Source organism: Pecten maximus, chromosome 6, assembly GCF_902652985.1.
Source record: "Pecten maximus chromosome 6, xPecMax1.1, whole genome shotgun sequence".
Lineage (NCBI taxonomy): Eukaryota > Metazoa > Mollusca > Bivalvia > Pectinida > Pectinidae > Pecten > Pecten maximus.
Genome location: NC_047020.1, coordinates 3,441,424 through 3,458,867, shown reverse-complemented (window position 1 = coordinate 3,458,867; position 17,444 = coordinate 3,441,424). Strand labels below are relative to the sequence as shown.

General features: G+C 33.7%; 1 protein-coding gene, 1 long non-coding RNA gene and 1 other non-coding gene across 5 annotated transcripts in view; all 3 read right to left on the bottom strand.

Annotated features, from left to right (window-relative positions):
- Positions 1–5,261: 5,261 nt before the first annotated feature.
- Positions 5,262–5,334, bottom strand: Trnat-agu. Its single transcript has one exon. It is a non-coding gene; the product is annotated as a tRNA-Thr (tRNA).
- A 148-nt stretch (positions 5,335–5,482) lies between these two features.
- LOC117328742 lies at positions 5,483–13,266 on the bottom strand. 3 transcript variants are annotated; one of them, XR_004533036.1, is made up of 2 exons: positions 13,122–13,266; positions 5,483–5,670 (listed from the first exon to the last, which is right to left on the bottom strand). It is a non-coding gene; the product is annotated as an uncharacterized LOC117328742 (long non-coding RNA). The 3 variants fall into 3 exon arrangements; XR_004533034.1 differs by lacking the exon at positions 13,122–13,266 and adding an exon at positions 11,281–11,496; XR_004533035.1 differs by lacking the exon at positions 13,122–13,266 and adding an exon at positions 9,966–10,053.
- Positions 13,267–14,022: 756 nt separating this feature from the next.
- LOC117328741 overlaps positions 14,023–17,444 on the bottom strand; it is a 50,645-nt gene continuing 47,223 nt past the window's right edge. Inside the window, exon 3 of the mRNA XM_033886257.1 lies at positions 14,023–15,755. Within this exon, the coding sequence (XP_033742148.1) occupies positions 14,524–15,753 (1,230 nt within the window). The 5' untranslated portion in view covers positions 15,754–15,755 and the 3' untranslated portion in view covers positions 14,023–14,523. The remainder of the gene's footprint in view (positions 15,756–17,444) is intronic.

Genomic DNA, 17,444 nt, shown 5'->3' with positions numbered 1-17,444 from the left:
CTCGTGCAAAGCACACATATGTTTTATGGATCCGTAGTGCTGTGCTAGGACGTACTCATAGTAAGCCTATGGCAAGCCGTTTGGGTTTTTACCTATTAAATACAGATATCTGTATTCAAAATAAAGATATTATTATTAATATAACAATTAAAGATATCTTTAATTCAAATAGAGATATCTTTAATTTAAATAGAGATATCTTTAATTGAATTAGAGATATCTTTATTTCAATTAGAGATATCTGAGTTTCATTGTAAATAAAGATATATGTATTTAAAATAAAGATATCTTTAATTCAAATACAGATATCTCTAATTCAATTAAAGATATCTCTATTTCAAATACAGATATCTCTATTTCAAATACAGATATATCTAATTGTTGTAGAAATACAGATATCTTTATTTTAAATACAGATATCTCTTTGAATTAAAGATATCTTTATTTAACATGAAATAGAGATATCTGTATTTAACCATCAAATAGGAAAAACGACTGCTCCCTTGATTCTCCCTTTTGCGCATGACGGAAGTAAAGCAGCAGTGACGCAAAATGGCGGGAAATGCAGACCGTGTGCTGCTTTCAATGGTACTGCGTATAGCCGCAACAGTTCGCCCTATTTCCCGTAGAACAGTTGCCATGCTCTGTTCTTTAGAAATCCCCTCCAAGTAGCAAGTTTATCGGTTTAGACCTACATCTCTCATGCATGCATATGGGATCCGGATAGTCCAATTTAATTACAAGCGTTTCGTTAACATTATCAGGATTAGGGAGTAATCATTATTTTCTTTGTGTTTCAATATTAATCTTCGCACTGAGCAAACACGTGTAAATACAGATATCTTTAATTCAAATAGAGATATCTGTATTTGAAATAGAGATATCTGAATAGCAAAGTAATTGCAGATATCTCTAATTCAATTAAGGATATCTCTATTTAAAATAGAGATATCTTTAATTGAATTAGAGATATCTGTATTTGAATTAGAGATATCTGTATTTAAAATGAAGACATCTCTATTTAAACAAAATTAAAGATATCTCTATTTAAAATAGGGATATCTTTAATTCAATTACAGATATCTCTATTTTAAATAAAGATATCTTTAATTGGACAAGAATTAAAGATATCTCTATTTAAAATAAAGATATCTCAATTACAATTAGATATCTGTAATTCAAATAGAGATATCTGAATTTGAAATAGAGATATCTGTAATTTAAAAGAAGATATCTCTATTTTCAGTAGAAATAGAGATATCTGTATTTAAATTAGACATATCTTTATTTAAATAGAGATATCTTTATTTAAATTACAGATATATCTAATTAAATAGAGATATCTTCATTTTAAATAGAGATATCTTTAATTAAATAGAGATATCTTCATTTCAATAGGTAAAAACCCAAACGGCTTGCCATATAAGCCTAGATGTGAAAACTATGAGGAAATGCAGAGGGAAATAACCTACTGTAATAATGAACATCATACTGTGAAATTCCATAATATTTTGTGATACAGTTTACTGAACCGTGGATATGATAAAGGTTTAGTTTTGATACCTTTTAGGGTAAGAACCGTGGATAAGATAAAGGTTTAGTTTTGATACCTTTTAGGGTAAGAACCGTGGATAAGATAAAGGTTTAGTTTTGATACCTTTTAGGGTAAGAACCGTGGATAAGATAAAGGTTTAGTTTTGATACCTTTTAGGGTAAGAACCGTGGATAAGATAAAGGTTTAGTTTTGATACCTTTTAGGGTAAGAACCGTGGATAAGATAAAGGTTTAGTTTTGATACCTTTTAGGGTAAGAACCGTGGATAAGATAAAGGTTTAGTTTTGATACCTTTTAGGGTAAGAACCGTGGATATGATAAAGGTTTAGTTTTGATACCTTTTAGGGTAAGAACCGTTGATATGATAAAGGTTTAGTTTTGATACCTTTTAGGGTAAGAACCGTGGATATGATAAAGGTTTAGTTTTGATACCTTTTAGGGTAAGAACCGTGGATATGATAAAGGTTTAGTTTTGATACCTTTTAGGGTAAGAACCGTGGATAAGATAAAGGTTTAGTTTTGATACCTTTTAGGGTAAGAACCGTGGATAAGATAAAGGTTTAGTTTTGATACCTTTTAGGGTAAGAACCGTGGATAAGATAAAGGTTTAGTTTTGATACCTTTTAGGGTAGGAACTGATTTTACTGTAACAGAACTGTAATTACAACTGATTTATATATCACTTTGTCGATGTTGGAGATATTTCCATGGGGTGTAACTCTAGCTGCAATAAGCCTATCTTGCCTCTGCAATGATTCAAAATTGGACTGGCATTGTCATACAGTTGTAGCTTGCAAATATCATTTCAACCATAAAAGAATGATAAAGATATTTCATGAAGATATGCATCTTAAAAATATCTTTATTACATGCCCTGTCCGATCAACATGAGATTAAGATTCTATCAATCTACACGCACATTTAGCTATGCAGTGTATTTATATATGATAATAATCTTATAAAATACCTTATCTACATTGATCCTCATCTTTTTTTACCCCTTTTTTTATTCAAATTGTTGTCATACTTAAAATATACACAAATATGTAAGTTGTGTATTTACATTTAATATATAATTGATGTATTTACATTTAATATGTAATTGATGTATTTACATTTAATATGTAATTGATGTATTTACATTTAATATGTAATTGATGTATTTACATTTAATATGTACTTTATGTATTTACATCTAGTATGTAATTCGTGTATTTACATTTAATATGTAATTCGTGTATTTACATTTAATATGTACATGTAATTGATGTATTTACATTTAATTCCCATGGTATGTCCGTCACCATATCTTTGAACCAAAACTTGCATCTACAAAAATAACTACAGCAGGTACAAGTTAAAACATTCATCACCACTAGTATATTTTTGCATTTATTTGTAACATTTCTAAATCAAATTAAATCTAAAGAATGTATCAATCAATTGTCTAACAATCATGTGTCATTATTTAGAATCTTTCAATGAAAATCCATTTTTTATTTACCATGATCTATTTTCGTTCGAATATTCACAATCAAAATATATATTAGGGACGACCAAAGAGACTTTACATGGTAACTTTACCAGAATAAATGTAATAATGTTTCTCTTCTTTCACTACTGAAATTACATCTTTCTATTTCTCAATTTAATTTGGCACTAGTCATATGTGACGAAGTTTGAATTGAACTTTCTGAAGTTTTAAGCCATCTGTAACATACTTTGGAACTATACTAAACGTAAGGGTTCTTTGGTTATGTGAACTTTCTTGTTGTGCACATTCAACCTCTTTGGTATCTCTATGACAGATTTTATAAAAAAAAAAAACTAGTTCGTAACCTTTCATATTTTCTACTTAAATGTTGAATACATTTACATTGTTTTACCTCAACTTGTTCATTTTCATAATTTTTGTATTACATTCAAAATTCATTCAATAAACTCCACATTCACATTGAATATCTTACAAAAGTACTCATGTGATAAAAAAATCTTTTTCACACAATGTTTATCAATAAAAATCGTATTTATCAAAAATACTAACAGTGTGTAAATGTAGGAGGTTCATCACATTTAAATCCTCCCATGTAGAGAATCAAAAATATATTTAATTCATTCTGAAAACTTGATCTCTTCCATGTGGTTCAATTCTCAGCTATGCAGCGCAATTTTATATGTTTAATAATCTTATGAAGTACATACGTGATCGACATGACTCCTGAAAATTTTGATTATATGTCAGAACTAGGGCAATCTAGATTATCACAATTACCCCCACCCCAATAATGCAACTTTTTTTAATTATCATTCAATAATTCATTATATCTTAAACTTACTATGGTGAAAATACAGCTCAGTACAAACCGTTGTTATAAAAACATAATTAATACGATTATCCATATATTGCCGTCATATTCATAATCGGACGGATAGTTATCTTTCTGTGAAGGTAAAATATCCTCTTAATAGCAGTAGCCATATTAAGTTAAGGGAAAGGAAGGATTCATTATTATTGACAACCATCTTGAATAGCCAGGAATACAGACATTGAATTTTATTCTTATTTCTATAACTCCAATTTAGTGAAGATTCAAATTGTCACCATTGGGAAAAGAATTTTCGTCAATGAAAATGAGAATGTGTGAATACCCTGCCATTGGATTGGAAGTGACCATTGGTTTACACACGTGTTATTTGCAGGAGAAATAATGTCTTCATTGTTAAAACCATGTACTTGTAATCCTAGTTAAGTTTACCCACTTCTAATCCTAGTTAAATTTATCCACTTTTAATCCTAATTAAATTTATCCACTTCTAATCCTAGTTAAATTTATCCACTTTTAATCCTAGTTAAATTTATCCACTTTTAATCCTAGTTAAATTTATCCACTTTTAATCCTAGTTAAATTTATCCACTTCTAATCCTAGTTAAATTTATCCACTTCTAATTATCCTTAAATGGTGAGTGTAAACGATGGTGTACGTTTGTAGCTATATCAACTCTCCTAGTTGATCAATGTGAAATAAAACCCAACTGCAATCCACCAAAACACTTCAAGAGGTTCTAAACTGAACAATCCCCAAAATAACTACGTCATGTTAACTAAGTTTGAAAGAAGGGATCGAATATAAATAGTCGATTAATTTTACTAGTTCAACCCTAACTCTAACACATCCATGTGAATAGTCTGCTGTGACACACTCAACACAATCCAATCATTGTATCCTCGATATATTCTGTTGAGGTTAAAACACCCCACTTCGTGTCTGTGATGTCATGGATTACGACATATATTTTTGTCGATATGAACTTCACACTTTATTAACATACCTCACAGCTACATTGTATAATATGTTCATCAAAGTCACACTTCATTAGCATACCTCAGTAACTACATTGTATAATATGTTCATCAAAGTCACACTTTATTTGATAACATACCTCAGTAACTACATTGTATAATATGTTCATCAAAGTCACACTTTATTAACATACCATAGTAACTATATTGTATAATATGTTCATCAAAGTCACACTTCATTAACATACCTCAGTAACAACATTGTATAATATGTTCATCAAAGTCACACTTTATTAACATACCTCAGTAACTACATTGTATCATATGTTCATCAAAGTCACACTTTATTAACATACCTCAGTAACTACATTGTATAATATTGTAACAGGAGAGGAGAAAATGTAGCGGCCAGACCGGGGTTCGAACCCGGGACCCTCCGAACACTAGCCGGATGCTCTACCAATTGAGCTACCTGGTCACCGATGATCGACCCAGTCCAGTCCCGCTACAACATGTTCATCAAAGTCACACTTCTTTAACATACCTCAGTAACTACATTGTATAATATATTCATCAAAGTCATACTTCATTAGCATACCTTAGTAACTTGATTGTATAATATGTTCATCAAAGTCTCACTTTATTAACATACCTCAGTAACTACATTGTATAATATGTTCATCAAAGTCACACTTCATTAGCATACCTCAGTAACTTGATTGTATAATATGTTCATCAAAGTCTCACTTTATTAATATACCTCAGTAACTACATTGTATAATATGTTCATCAAAGTCACACTTCATTAGCATACCTCAGTAACTTGATTGTATATTATTTCAAGACCCTTATTCCATACATACAAACAACTCAAACACCAAGCTGGGAGAAGGCCACAGATTTATGAACCAGATGACAGCAGCATGAGTCAACAAGCATATAAACCTGAAACTCACAAAGAGACTGATATCTCCAGCTGAATGCCCACCAGCATGGTGACCGGACAAACAGCAACCAGATAGGACCGTTCCCTGGGAAACCAGGCGAACACAACCCTTGTGCTAAGCACGCCGTGCTCCAAGCAGTTGCCTATAAACCAATATGATGGCCCCATGGCCAACACATAACCTTGGATCTATCATCCATCTCTTGCAGAGTTATCTCCCCTTATCCCTTTTCCTCCTGAGTTATGTCCCTTGGGAAACCAAGCAGACCTACCCTGGATACCCATACCACTTTAAAATGAAAGGGGGAATTTGCTTTTTGACACATGCTGCCGCCAACTTGCCAGAATTCCGCCACACAGAAAGCAAAGCTTACTGCCCCAATCTGGCAACAAATCCTGTTCACTCATTTGGAACTAGAACTAAAATACTGTCGCATTTTGAGTCACAAATGCCTCAAGTGCAGATTGAAAATCTGTGATAAATATATCATTACCAATATCAGACAAATGAGTGCCGTCCCTACGAAACAAACCAGGACAATCATAGGATATTTCCGTATGATGTATAATTCTCCCCCAAAGGCCCTCAACTTCCCTACCTTTCCTATTTATTAGAAACTATGAGTCTTAAAATTGGCTGCTGGGATATTAGCTAACTCTAATGCATTCATCAACACAACTGAAAATTGGTAACGTGATAATGGCTTGCCACCTTAAACTACTTTGTACCAATAACTCAATCTCTAATTGAAGATTTCCCAAAGATGGCTTGGCACCATGTATGGCTCCCGCTCTGCACTTGGAACTAGCTGGAAAAATCTGTCCCACTGCAAACGTGAAATTGAATCAGCAACAGTGTTATCAGTACACGAAATATGTACACATTTGCACAAGATGTTGAATTTTAAACAGGTCAACACAAATACACTAACAAGTTTCCTAACCAGATCCGACTTAGATGTTAGGGAATTAATGATACTGACCACTCCTGTATTGTCCGACCTAAATAGTATCTTCCTATTTGCCAGTAAATCTCCCCATACAACAACAGCTACTAAAATTGGGAAAACACTCAAGCAATGTAATACTTTTGGTTAAGCCCTGAATATGCCATTGGACTTGCCATACTCCAAAACACCACTTACCATTGAAAAAGGCCCCAAAGCCCATTCCTGGACCTCCCGCACTGTCAGTGTACAAGCACAAAGCATGAGAACTCTCCCATTCCTTCTTCAGAAAAAATGAGACTCCATTAAAATTCTCAAAGAAATACAACCAAGCCTCAATATCTTGCCTGATCTCCCCAGTAACCCTAATGTGGTGATGAGGCTGTGTCAAACCCTTAATTGAATTAATAAGGCGTCGACAAAAGGTGCGCCCAGGTCTTACTGCCCTACAGGCAAATTGCAATGCCCCAATTAAAGACTGCATATCTCTCAAAGTCACTTTCTTTTTAGTGGAGACTTTTTTCAGCTTTTCACAAATCTCAGTTACTTTAGCCGAAGGAATCTTTATCGTAAGGTTTACAGTATCAATTTCTAAACCTAGAAAGCACAACACAATGCAAGGTCCCAGAGTCTTTTCCTCAGCAATGGGAACCCCCAAGTATTCACAAGTAGCTAAACAATCTAGTAAGTCTTACATTGGGTGGAACCAGCTTTACCTCCAAATAAGAAATCATCAAGATAATGCAATACAGATTGTTTCCCCGACTTCTTCTGCACTATCCATTCTAAAGCACTCGAAAATTTCTCAAATAAGCTACACGATATTGAACAGCCCATTGGTAAACATTTATCAAAGTAATAAAAACCTTGAAGCTTAAATCCCAATAATTCAAAATCTTGTGGCGATATTGGTAATAACCTAAAAGCTGATTTAATATCAGATTCTGCTAATAATGCCCCTTGACCTAAATTGTGTACTAATTCAATAGCTGAATCAAATTTTGTATACTCAACTGAACACAAATCTGGGTCAATACCAGAATTAACATAATTACCTTTAGGATGAGATAAATGGTGAATCAAACGATATTCCCCAGGGGTACTCTTGGGAACGAGTCCTAAAGGAGAAATTCTCAAATTTGGTAAAGGTCTTTCCTTAAATGGACCAGCCACCCTTCCACAATCCGCCTCCTTTTGAACTTTCTGAAGGGCTAGGTCAACACACTGTCTAACTGAACTTAAATTAACACAATCTGTGATTTCCCTAACCCCCTGATAGTGCAAAGAAAAACCATTAGAAAAACCGTTAACAAGCTCCTGTGTAACCTCATGGTTTGGGTAATCCAACAACTCCTGTTGTAATTTCTCACTATTTATTGGAGTTTTTCCCAGATTGGACATTAGCAGTGAGACCTTTTCCCTGTCTGGAATTTTCAGCTGAGGCTCGAAAAGACTTGCATTGTGTGGCACTATGACTGTCTGCACAAATACTGCAAACATGAGCAAACCTACAATTGTCCCATTTACAGTTACCCTTATTGAAGGCATGGCAAGTTCCTGAGGGTTTATAATTTCCTACTTTTGAATCTTTAGTGTAATCCTTTGCCTGGTTGTTCTTACCCATCCCTCCAGCTTGAGGGGTCATTACCCTGAGCCAAAGGTTGGAATTAATTTGATTCCAAGGTGAACCAGGAGATTGACTAAGACGTGCCCTAAATTGCTCGTCATAAATCTGCCAACCCCCAGACACCCCCTGAGAAGCTGCCCCCCCGTATCGTGCTAATATACTGCAAAAGCTCCTGGGTCTTGTGGGGAAACCTCTCCAAATAAATGGACATAAAGATGTGGAAGGCATCCGTCCATTTCTCTATATTAGTAATTTTTTCTTTACAAATAGCCGGACGGGTCTCAATCACCCCACTAGATCCGACAACCATCGGTGCGCTCGTACAAAATTCATTTAATTCAGAATATCCCTTTAACAGAAGGGCCAAATTAATATATTCATGGCCCCAAATTTTTCGTTTCAAAGCCCTGGGCACATGGTTACCTATGGAGTCGGATTCTAGCGGGATAATCTCAATTTCAGGCGAAAATACACTGCCACATGCATTATCAGAATCAGTAACCGGAGCCCGAAACCTACTAGAGTCTGGCACGGGCTCCGTACTTATACAACCTGTCACACCCTCCTCCACGTGGATCTCCACCAAGGACGATTCTGATTGCGGACCACGTGCACGTGAATTGCAAGAATTCTCTCCGACGGCGGCCTCAGACCTCCCAGCATCTGTAACAGCTCGCCTTCCCCCTCTTTTCTTCGCAGGGGGCGGCGACAAGGCCACCCTTGATCCTTTTCGCCTGGTACCTTTTCCTCTCGGCATCGTGACCGTCCAAATTGTCAAAATTAAAATTCCTGCACACTCGTGCTTGTTCAAAATGAGAATGACCGGAAGTTAACTTTGCCTACTGGGAAATGCTATACAATGCTTTATCAAGCGGGATAACTCTAGGATACAGAGGTCTAGCTTAAAACTACTAAGGGGAACAACTCCTCCGGACTTATACTAACACATATTAAACTTCCATAATGGCTTCAATAAATTTGATTACCGTATACTTCGGTAATCAGTAATATGTTCATCAAAGTCACACGTCATTAACATACCTCAGTAACTACATTGTATAATATGTTCATCAAAGTCACACTTCATTAACATACCTCAGTAACTACATTGTATAATATGTTCATCAAAGTCACACTTTATTTGATAACATACCTCAGTAACTTGATTGTATAATATGTTCATCAAAGTCACACTTCTTTAACATACCTCAGTAACTACATTGTATAATATGTTCATCAAAGTCACACTTCATTAACATACCTCAGTAACTACATTGTATAATATGTTCATCAAAGTCACACTTTATAAGCATACCTCAGTTACTACATTGTATAATATGTTCATCAAAGTCACACTTTATTAACATACCTCAGTAACTACATTGTATAATATGTTCATCAAAGTCACACTTCTTTAACATACCTCAGTAACTACATTGTATAATATGTTCATCAAAGTCACACTTTATTTGATAACATACCTCAGTAACTTGATTGTATAATATGTTCATCAAAGTCACACTTTATAAACATACCTCAGTAACTACATTGTATAATATGTTCATCAAAGTCACACTTCATTAACATACCTCAGTAACTTGATTGTATAATATGTTCATCAAAGTCACACTTTATTAACATACCTCAGTAACTACATTGTATAATATGTTCATCAAAGTGACACTTGATTAACATAACACAGAAACTACATTGTATAATATGTTCATCAAAGTCAGACTTTATTTGATAACATACCTCTGTAACTACATTGTATAATATGTTCATCAAAGTCACACTTTATTTGATAACATACCTCAGTAACTACATTGTATAATATGTTCATCAAAGTCACACTTTATTTACATACCTCAGTAACTTGATTGTATAATATGTTCATCAAAGTCACACTTCTTTAACATACCTCAGTAACTACATTGTATAATATGTTCATCAAAGTCACACTTTATTTACATACCTCAGTAACTTGATTGTATAATATGTTCATCAAAGTCACACTTCTTTAACATACCTCAGTTACTACATTGTATAATATGTTCATCAAAGTCACACTTCATTAACATACCTCAGTAACTTGATGGTATAATATGTTCATCAAAGTCACACTTATTAAGATACCTCAGTAACTACATTGTATAATATGTTCATCAAAGTCACACTTTATTAACATATCTCAGTAACTACATTGTATAATATGTTCATCAAAGTCACACTTTATTTGATAACATACCTCAGTAACTACATTGTATAATATGTTCATCAAAGTCACACTTTATTAACATACCTCAGTAACTACATTGTATAATATGTTCATCAAAGTCAGACTTTATTAACATACCCCAGTAACTACATTGTATAATATGTTCATCAAAGTCACACTTCATTAACATACCTCAGTAACTACATTGTATAATATGTTCATCAAAGTCACACTTCTTTAACATACCTCAGTAACTACATTGTATAATATGTTCATCAAAGTCACACTTCATTAGCATACCTCAGTAACTACATTGTATAATATGTTCATCAAAGTCACACTTCATTAGCATACCTCAGTAACTTGATTGTATAATATGTTCATCTAAGTCACACTTTATTAACATACCTCAGTAACTACATTGTATAATATGTTCATCAAAGTCACACTTCATTAACATACCTCAGTAACTACATTGTATAATATGTTCATCAAAGTCACACTTTTTTTATGTAATACCTCAGTAACTAGATTGTATAATATGTTCATCAAAGTCACAGTTTATTAACATACATGTACCTCACTAACTACATTGTATAATATGTTCATCAAAGTCACTTTTATTAACATACCTCAGTAACTACATTGTATAATACGTTCATCAAAGTCACACTTCATTAGCATACCTCAGTAACTTGATTGTATAATATGTTCATCAAAGTCACACTTCATTAACATACCTCAGTAACTACATTGTATAATATGTTCATCAAAGTCACACTTCATTAGCATACCTCAGTTACTACATTGTATAATATGTTCATCAAAGTCACACTTCATTAGCATACCTCAGTAACTACATTGTATAATATGTTCATCAAAGTCACACTTTATTAACATACCTCAGTAACTACATTGTATAATATGTTCATCAAAGTCACACTTCATTAGCATACCTCAGTAACTACATTGTATAATATGTTCATCAAAGTCACATTTCATTAACATACCTCAGTAACTTATTGTATAATATGTTCATCAAAGTCACACTTTATTAACATACCTCAGTAACTACATTGTATAATATGTTCATCAAAGTCACAATTCATTAACATACCTCAGTAACTACATTGTATAATATGTTCATCAAAGTCACACTTTATTAACATACCTCAGTAACTACATTGTATAATATGCTCATCAAAGTCACACTTCATTAACATATCTCAGTAACTACATTGTATAATATGTTCATCAAAGTCACACTTTATTAACATACCTCAGTAACTACATTGTATAATATGTTCATCAAAGTCACACTTTATTAACATACCTCAGTAACTACATTGTATAATGTGTTCATCAAAGTCACACTTTATTAACATACCTCAGTAACTACATTGTATAATATGTTCATCAAAGTCACACTTCTTTAACATACCTCAGTAACTACATTGTATAATATGTTCATCAAAGTCACACTTCATTAGCATACCTCAGTAACTACATTGTATAATATGTTCATCAAAGTCACACTTCATTAGCATACCTCAGTAACTTGATTGTATAATATGTTCATCTAAGTCACACTTTATTAACATACCTCAGTAACTACATTGTATAATATGTTCATCAAAGTCACACTTCATTAACATACCTCAGTAACTACATTGTATAATATGTTCATCAAAGTCACACTTTTTTTATGTAATACCTCAGTAACTAGATTGTATAATATGTTCATCAAAGTCACAGTTTATTTAATAACATACCTCAGTAACTACATTGTATAATATGTTCATCAAAGTCACACTTTATTAACATACCTCAGTAACTACATTGTATAATATGTTCATCAAAGTCACACTTCATTAACATACCTCAGTAACTACATTGTATAATATGTTCATCAAAGTCACACTTCATTAACATACCTCAGTAACTACATTGTATAATATGTTCATCAAAGTCACACTTTCATTAACATACCTCAGTAACTTATTGTATAATATGTTCATCAAAGTCACACTTTATTAACATACCTCAGTAACTACATTGTATAATATGTTCATCAAAGTCACACTTCATTAACATACCTCAGTAACTACATTGTATAATATGTTCATCAAAGTCACACTTTATTAACATACCTCAGTAACTACATTGTATAATATGTTCATCAAAGTCACACTTTATTAACATACCTCAGTAACTACATTGTATAATATGTTCATCAAAGTCACACTTTATTAACATACCTCAGTAACTACATTGTATAATATGTTCATCAAAGTCACACTTTATTAACATACCTCAGTAACTACATTGTATAATATGTTCATCAAAGTCACACTTATTAACATACCTCAGTAACTACATTGTATAATATGTTCATCAAAGTCACACTTCATTAACATACCTCAGTAACTACATTGTATAATATGTTCATCAAAGTCACACTTCATTAACATACCTCAGTAACTACATTGTATAATATGTTCATCAAAGTCACACTTCATTAACATACCTCAGTAACTACATTGTATAATATGTTCATCAAAGTCACACTTCATTAACATACCTCAGTAACTACATTGTATAATATGTTCATCAAAGTCACACTTTATTAACATACCTCAGTAACTACATTGTACACTAGTGTTCATCAAAGTCACACTTTTATTAACATACCTCAGTAACTACATTGTATAATGTGTTCATCAAAGTCACACTTTATTAACATACCTCAGTAACTACATTGTATAATATGTTCATCAAAGTCACACTTCAATAACATACCTCACTAACTTGATTGTATAATATGTTCATCAAAGTCACACTTCATTAACATATCTCAGTAACTTGATTGTATAATATGTTCATCAAAGTCACACTTTATTAACATACCTCAGTAACTACATTGTACAATATGTTCATCAAAGTCACACTTGATAACATACCTCAGTAACTTGATTGTATAATATGTTCATCAAAGTCACACTTGATAACATACCTCAGTAACTACATATCAATCAGGTAATATTTAATTAGAGAACAAAGAAAATACGAAAACGTAAACATAGCTCTATTATATCACTACAAAGGAAGGAAACAAAAAATACGAACAAAATATAAATAAATGGATAAATGAATAAAGGGAAGGTCCACAATTTATAATTTAGGATCAAACAAAAGAAACAAATATATATTTAAGTAATTTTAACTAGGGACCACGGACATGGTACTGTTACATGTTTCCGACTCATTTCCCAAAATGTTAACTCAGGTTTTACATTTGTATGAACAAACCGACCAGTAGGGTAAAGCTTTACCAGGAATATCCATGTACGGCGATTACACCGCAATAACTTAATACCTCAGTTTTCGTGGAGTTGGCTTCACTTGTAATCAGCTAATTTGTTGATATAGTGTTCCAAACTAAATTGGACTTGAATGATTCACTTATCATGTAATGAATTATATAAATGGAATTGTCAAATTGCCCATAAGCGCAGGATTTTTTTTTTGAAATATTAGCGGTCTTTGTTGTTCCGTTGTGACAAAGCATACTTGATGTGGTCAATGATTTAAGTTCAATTCATTCTAAATCCGAACCTATATTAAAGTCTGCTAACCTCTATAAACAAAGTTGACAGTAAATCATCACTGTATTGTCATCACATTACCGATGTACATACTGTACAATATGATCATAGTCGTCTGGTTAGTATTCATAGAAATTATCCCCTACTTCTACATCATCACTAGGGAGTACTCATATTGATACTAACCAGAAGTAGACGCCTGTGGCACGATGTACAATAACATGCTTCAATGCAAATTTATCAACCATCTCAAATTAGTCATATATACATAAAATCACAAAATCACAAATGCTGTTTGGTAGCGTATACCTATGTGCTCGCACTTTAAACTTTACGCAGTAAATCTAAGTTGTATTCGATAGCTCTCTGTTCCTTGGGGAACTTCCCTTCCTTGGCAAACCTCAAAGCTTTCGTCGCAAGTTCAATGGCCTCGGAGTAGTTAGTATTGTCTTTCACCTGAGCTAATCGTGACATGACAGCATAATATACCATTTTAGCCCGTAACTCCATCCTGTCCCACAGAGAAGGTCGATGCAATTCTTTTAGTAGTTTCTCTGTTTCTTCTATGTGACGATCTGTAATCTTGTTATCGCCAATAACATTTAGAAACACACCCATATCCAGCCACATGTGCGCTTTCTTCAGAAGAAATATTCTCTTGAAGTCATTGCTGATTGTGTCTGATTCTGTGCTGAAGTGTGTAATTACACTATTACCAAGTTTTGAAAGTTCGTCTTTGTCAATCCTCGACCTGTCACGTTCATGTCTCAGCAACAGGAAGTTAAACTTGATGTAGAGAACCAGGCCCGTTTCTCTACATGCTGGAAGGAGCTCCATCTTGTGCTCAGCATCTTCGATATAAGTGAGGGCGTCTTCTAGAGTACCGCCCGCCATCACCAGCGCAGACGAGTACCGCGCTAAGTATAAAACGTCAGGCGCTGTAGGACATGATGTGTGAGCAGACATTAGCTGTACTTTGTCCAATATGTCACCTTCTAAGTTTATCTTTTCATAAAACACCCGCCGTCGCTCGATTTCAGCATCATAAGCCGCGTGACAGAAGTCTGCTGCTCTCTGTCGCTGCTGGTCATTGTACTTGGTCCTGTTGTGTTTTATATGGTCCCAGTCATTGATGGCCTTTTCGTAGTATTTCCGAAATGTTACAAAATCCTTTTCGTGTGAACACCGTTTCATTTTATGGCGGAACTCCCCCACGTCTTTCCTTCTTTCTGTGAATAGGTTAATCTTTCTCTGTTGATGGACAACATCATTTTGTTCACTGGCGTGTGAAAGTGCTTTCTCTAAATCATCAGCTAAAAAGGAATAGCTTTCTTCGTGCCTCAGACATTCTATAAACTGTTCAAATGAACAGTTGTCCTTCAGAAACAGGAGCATTTTCTTGACACGTTCTGGCCGACATGGCTTATCGTCAAGGTAGTCCTCCTCGTAAACTATTTCCTTTTCAAACAGAAATGGAATCATATACTTTGTATCCAATGTTTCCATTAAGATGGTATGGTGTTTCCTGAGGATACGGCGCTCAGTGTCATCCATACCTAATAGAAAGTACAGAAAAAAAACCATAAAAACCGTGTTAAATATTTCTAGTAGTCTTTCGACTAGACTAGACCCTGTCTCTAGAATATCATGATTATAAATAAAAGTGAGCTTTTTGAATTTGGTTTGTAGGACATGTCTGATTCTACATTCTAGTTTTGAAATAGGGGAAGAGCATCTAGTATAGGAATTTAACATAGCAATTCTTCACAAAAAAGATCTTAAGGGCTCGTCGTCAATCTTTCTTTCGACATCAAAGTCGACAAAACGATGAAAATATGTAGAAAAGAAACGAGAATAAGATAAGGAAACCAGAGCAAGCGTATCATAAGTTCAGCTTCGTGGATACAGTCATTAGGTAATATCTAGGTCAAATTTAGGTCAAATTCATGTCATATCTAGGTCAAATCTAGATCAAATCCAGATCAAATAAAGGTTAAATTCAGGTCATATCTAGGTCAAATCTACGTCAAATCCAGGTAAAATACAAGTCATGTTCTCTAAATGAGCCATATAGACTAGCATCGAACACTTTCGATTCATATCGCACAAAGAAATAGAATATTACCCTAAATCATCATCACGTTGACCAAAAAACTGCCCCTTAGCATCATCTAAGCATGGTATGTGTTTGCTTAATTGTAACTCCGATACTAGGATCAATCTCGTGAATATCAAATCATCTGTACCGTGTAAACATGTTTCTTCTCACTTGAATGTTTCGACGAATTCAGCCTCGAATGAAAAGCACCCGTCAGCTAATAGAGAGAAACACTTTGTCCCACGAGTGTACCAATAGTCTATTGGAAACTCTAGTCCGACTCAACAAATGCCAACATGGAAGTAAATCTATAATCTTACTTATTGAACTGTTGTTTATAAAAACGACTCACGTATCAAATAACTGACCATTTTGAAATCGAATCGGATGCAGGACAAATTCTATGTAGATATAAAAATAGCCGAAAAGCTTTGGTCCAAAAATAACAAGTTCGTGTCCAAACGACTCATACAAAGATCGTCTATAAATATATGATCAGGGTTGTTCATTATGATTATATCGTTACATAAGATGCAATCATATATTTTAACAGGGTATGGTGTACTTTTATTTTACACATGATACAATTATAGATTTTTAACAGGTTATGGTGTATTTTTATTTTAAATATGCGAGTATCAGGAGAGATATGATGGCTCTCTGGTTTTTTTTCTCTCTCCCAGAATGTCTCATTCAAGATGGCTGCCAATGTTGGCAGCCATCTTGAAAGAGGCATTCTGGAAGAGAAAAAAAAAACCATAGGAGTCATCAATTCTCTCCCCTGTATCTTGGTTTTCAAATACAGAAGTGACATACCTTTCTTTATTACATTTTTACCAGTGAAATATCAAAAATTATTCATTCTATAAAAGTGATATTTTTCACTAGTGAAAAATATCATATTTATCACTAGTGAAAAATATCACTTTTGCTGATTTGACCAATCAAATTAATGATTAGAAAATACCAAAATAATTGACCAATCAGAAAGCCCGACATATATCTCAGCACCTGGACAGGGGGAACTACATTTTTTGTTTACAAATGATCGCTGTAGGCCTAGTTAGCATACGGGGTAGGTTTTTCGTTGATAAAAAATGTAATAAACAGAATATCTAACAGTGTCTTCAGTAATACCAAATATATT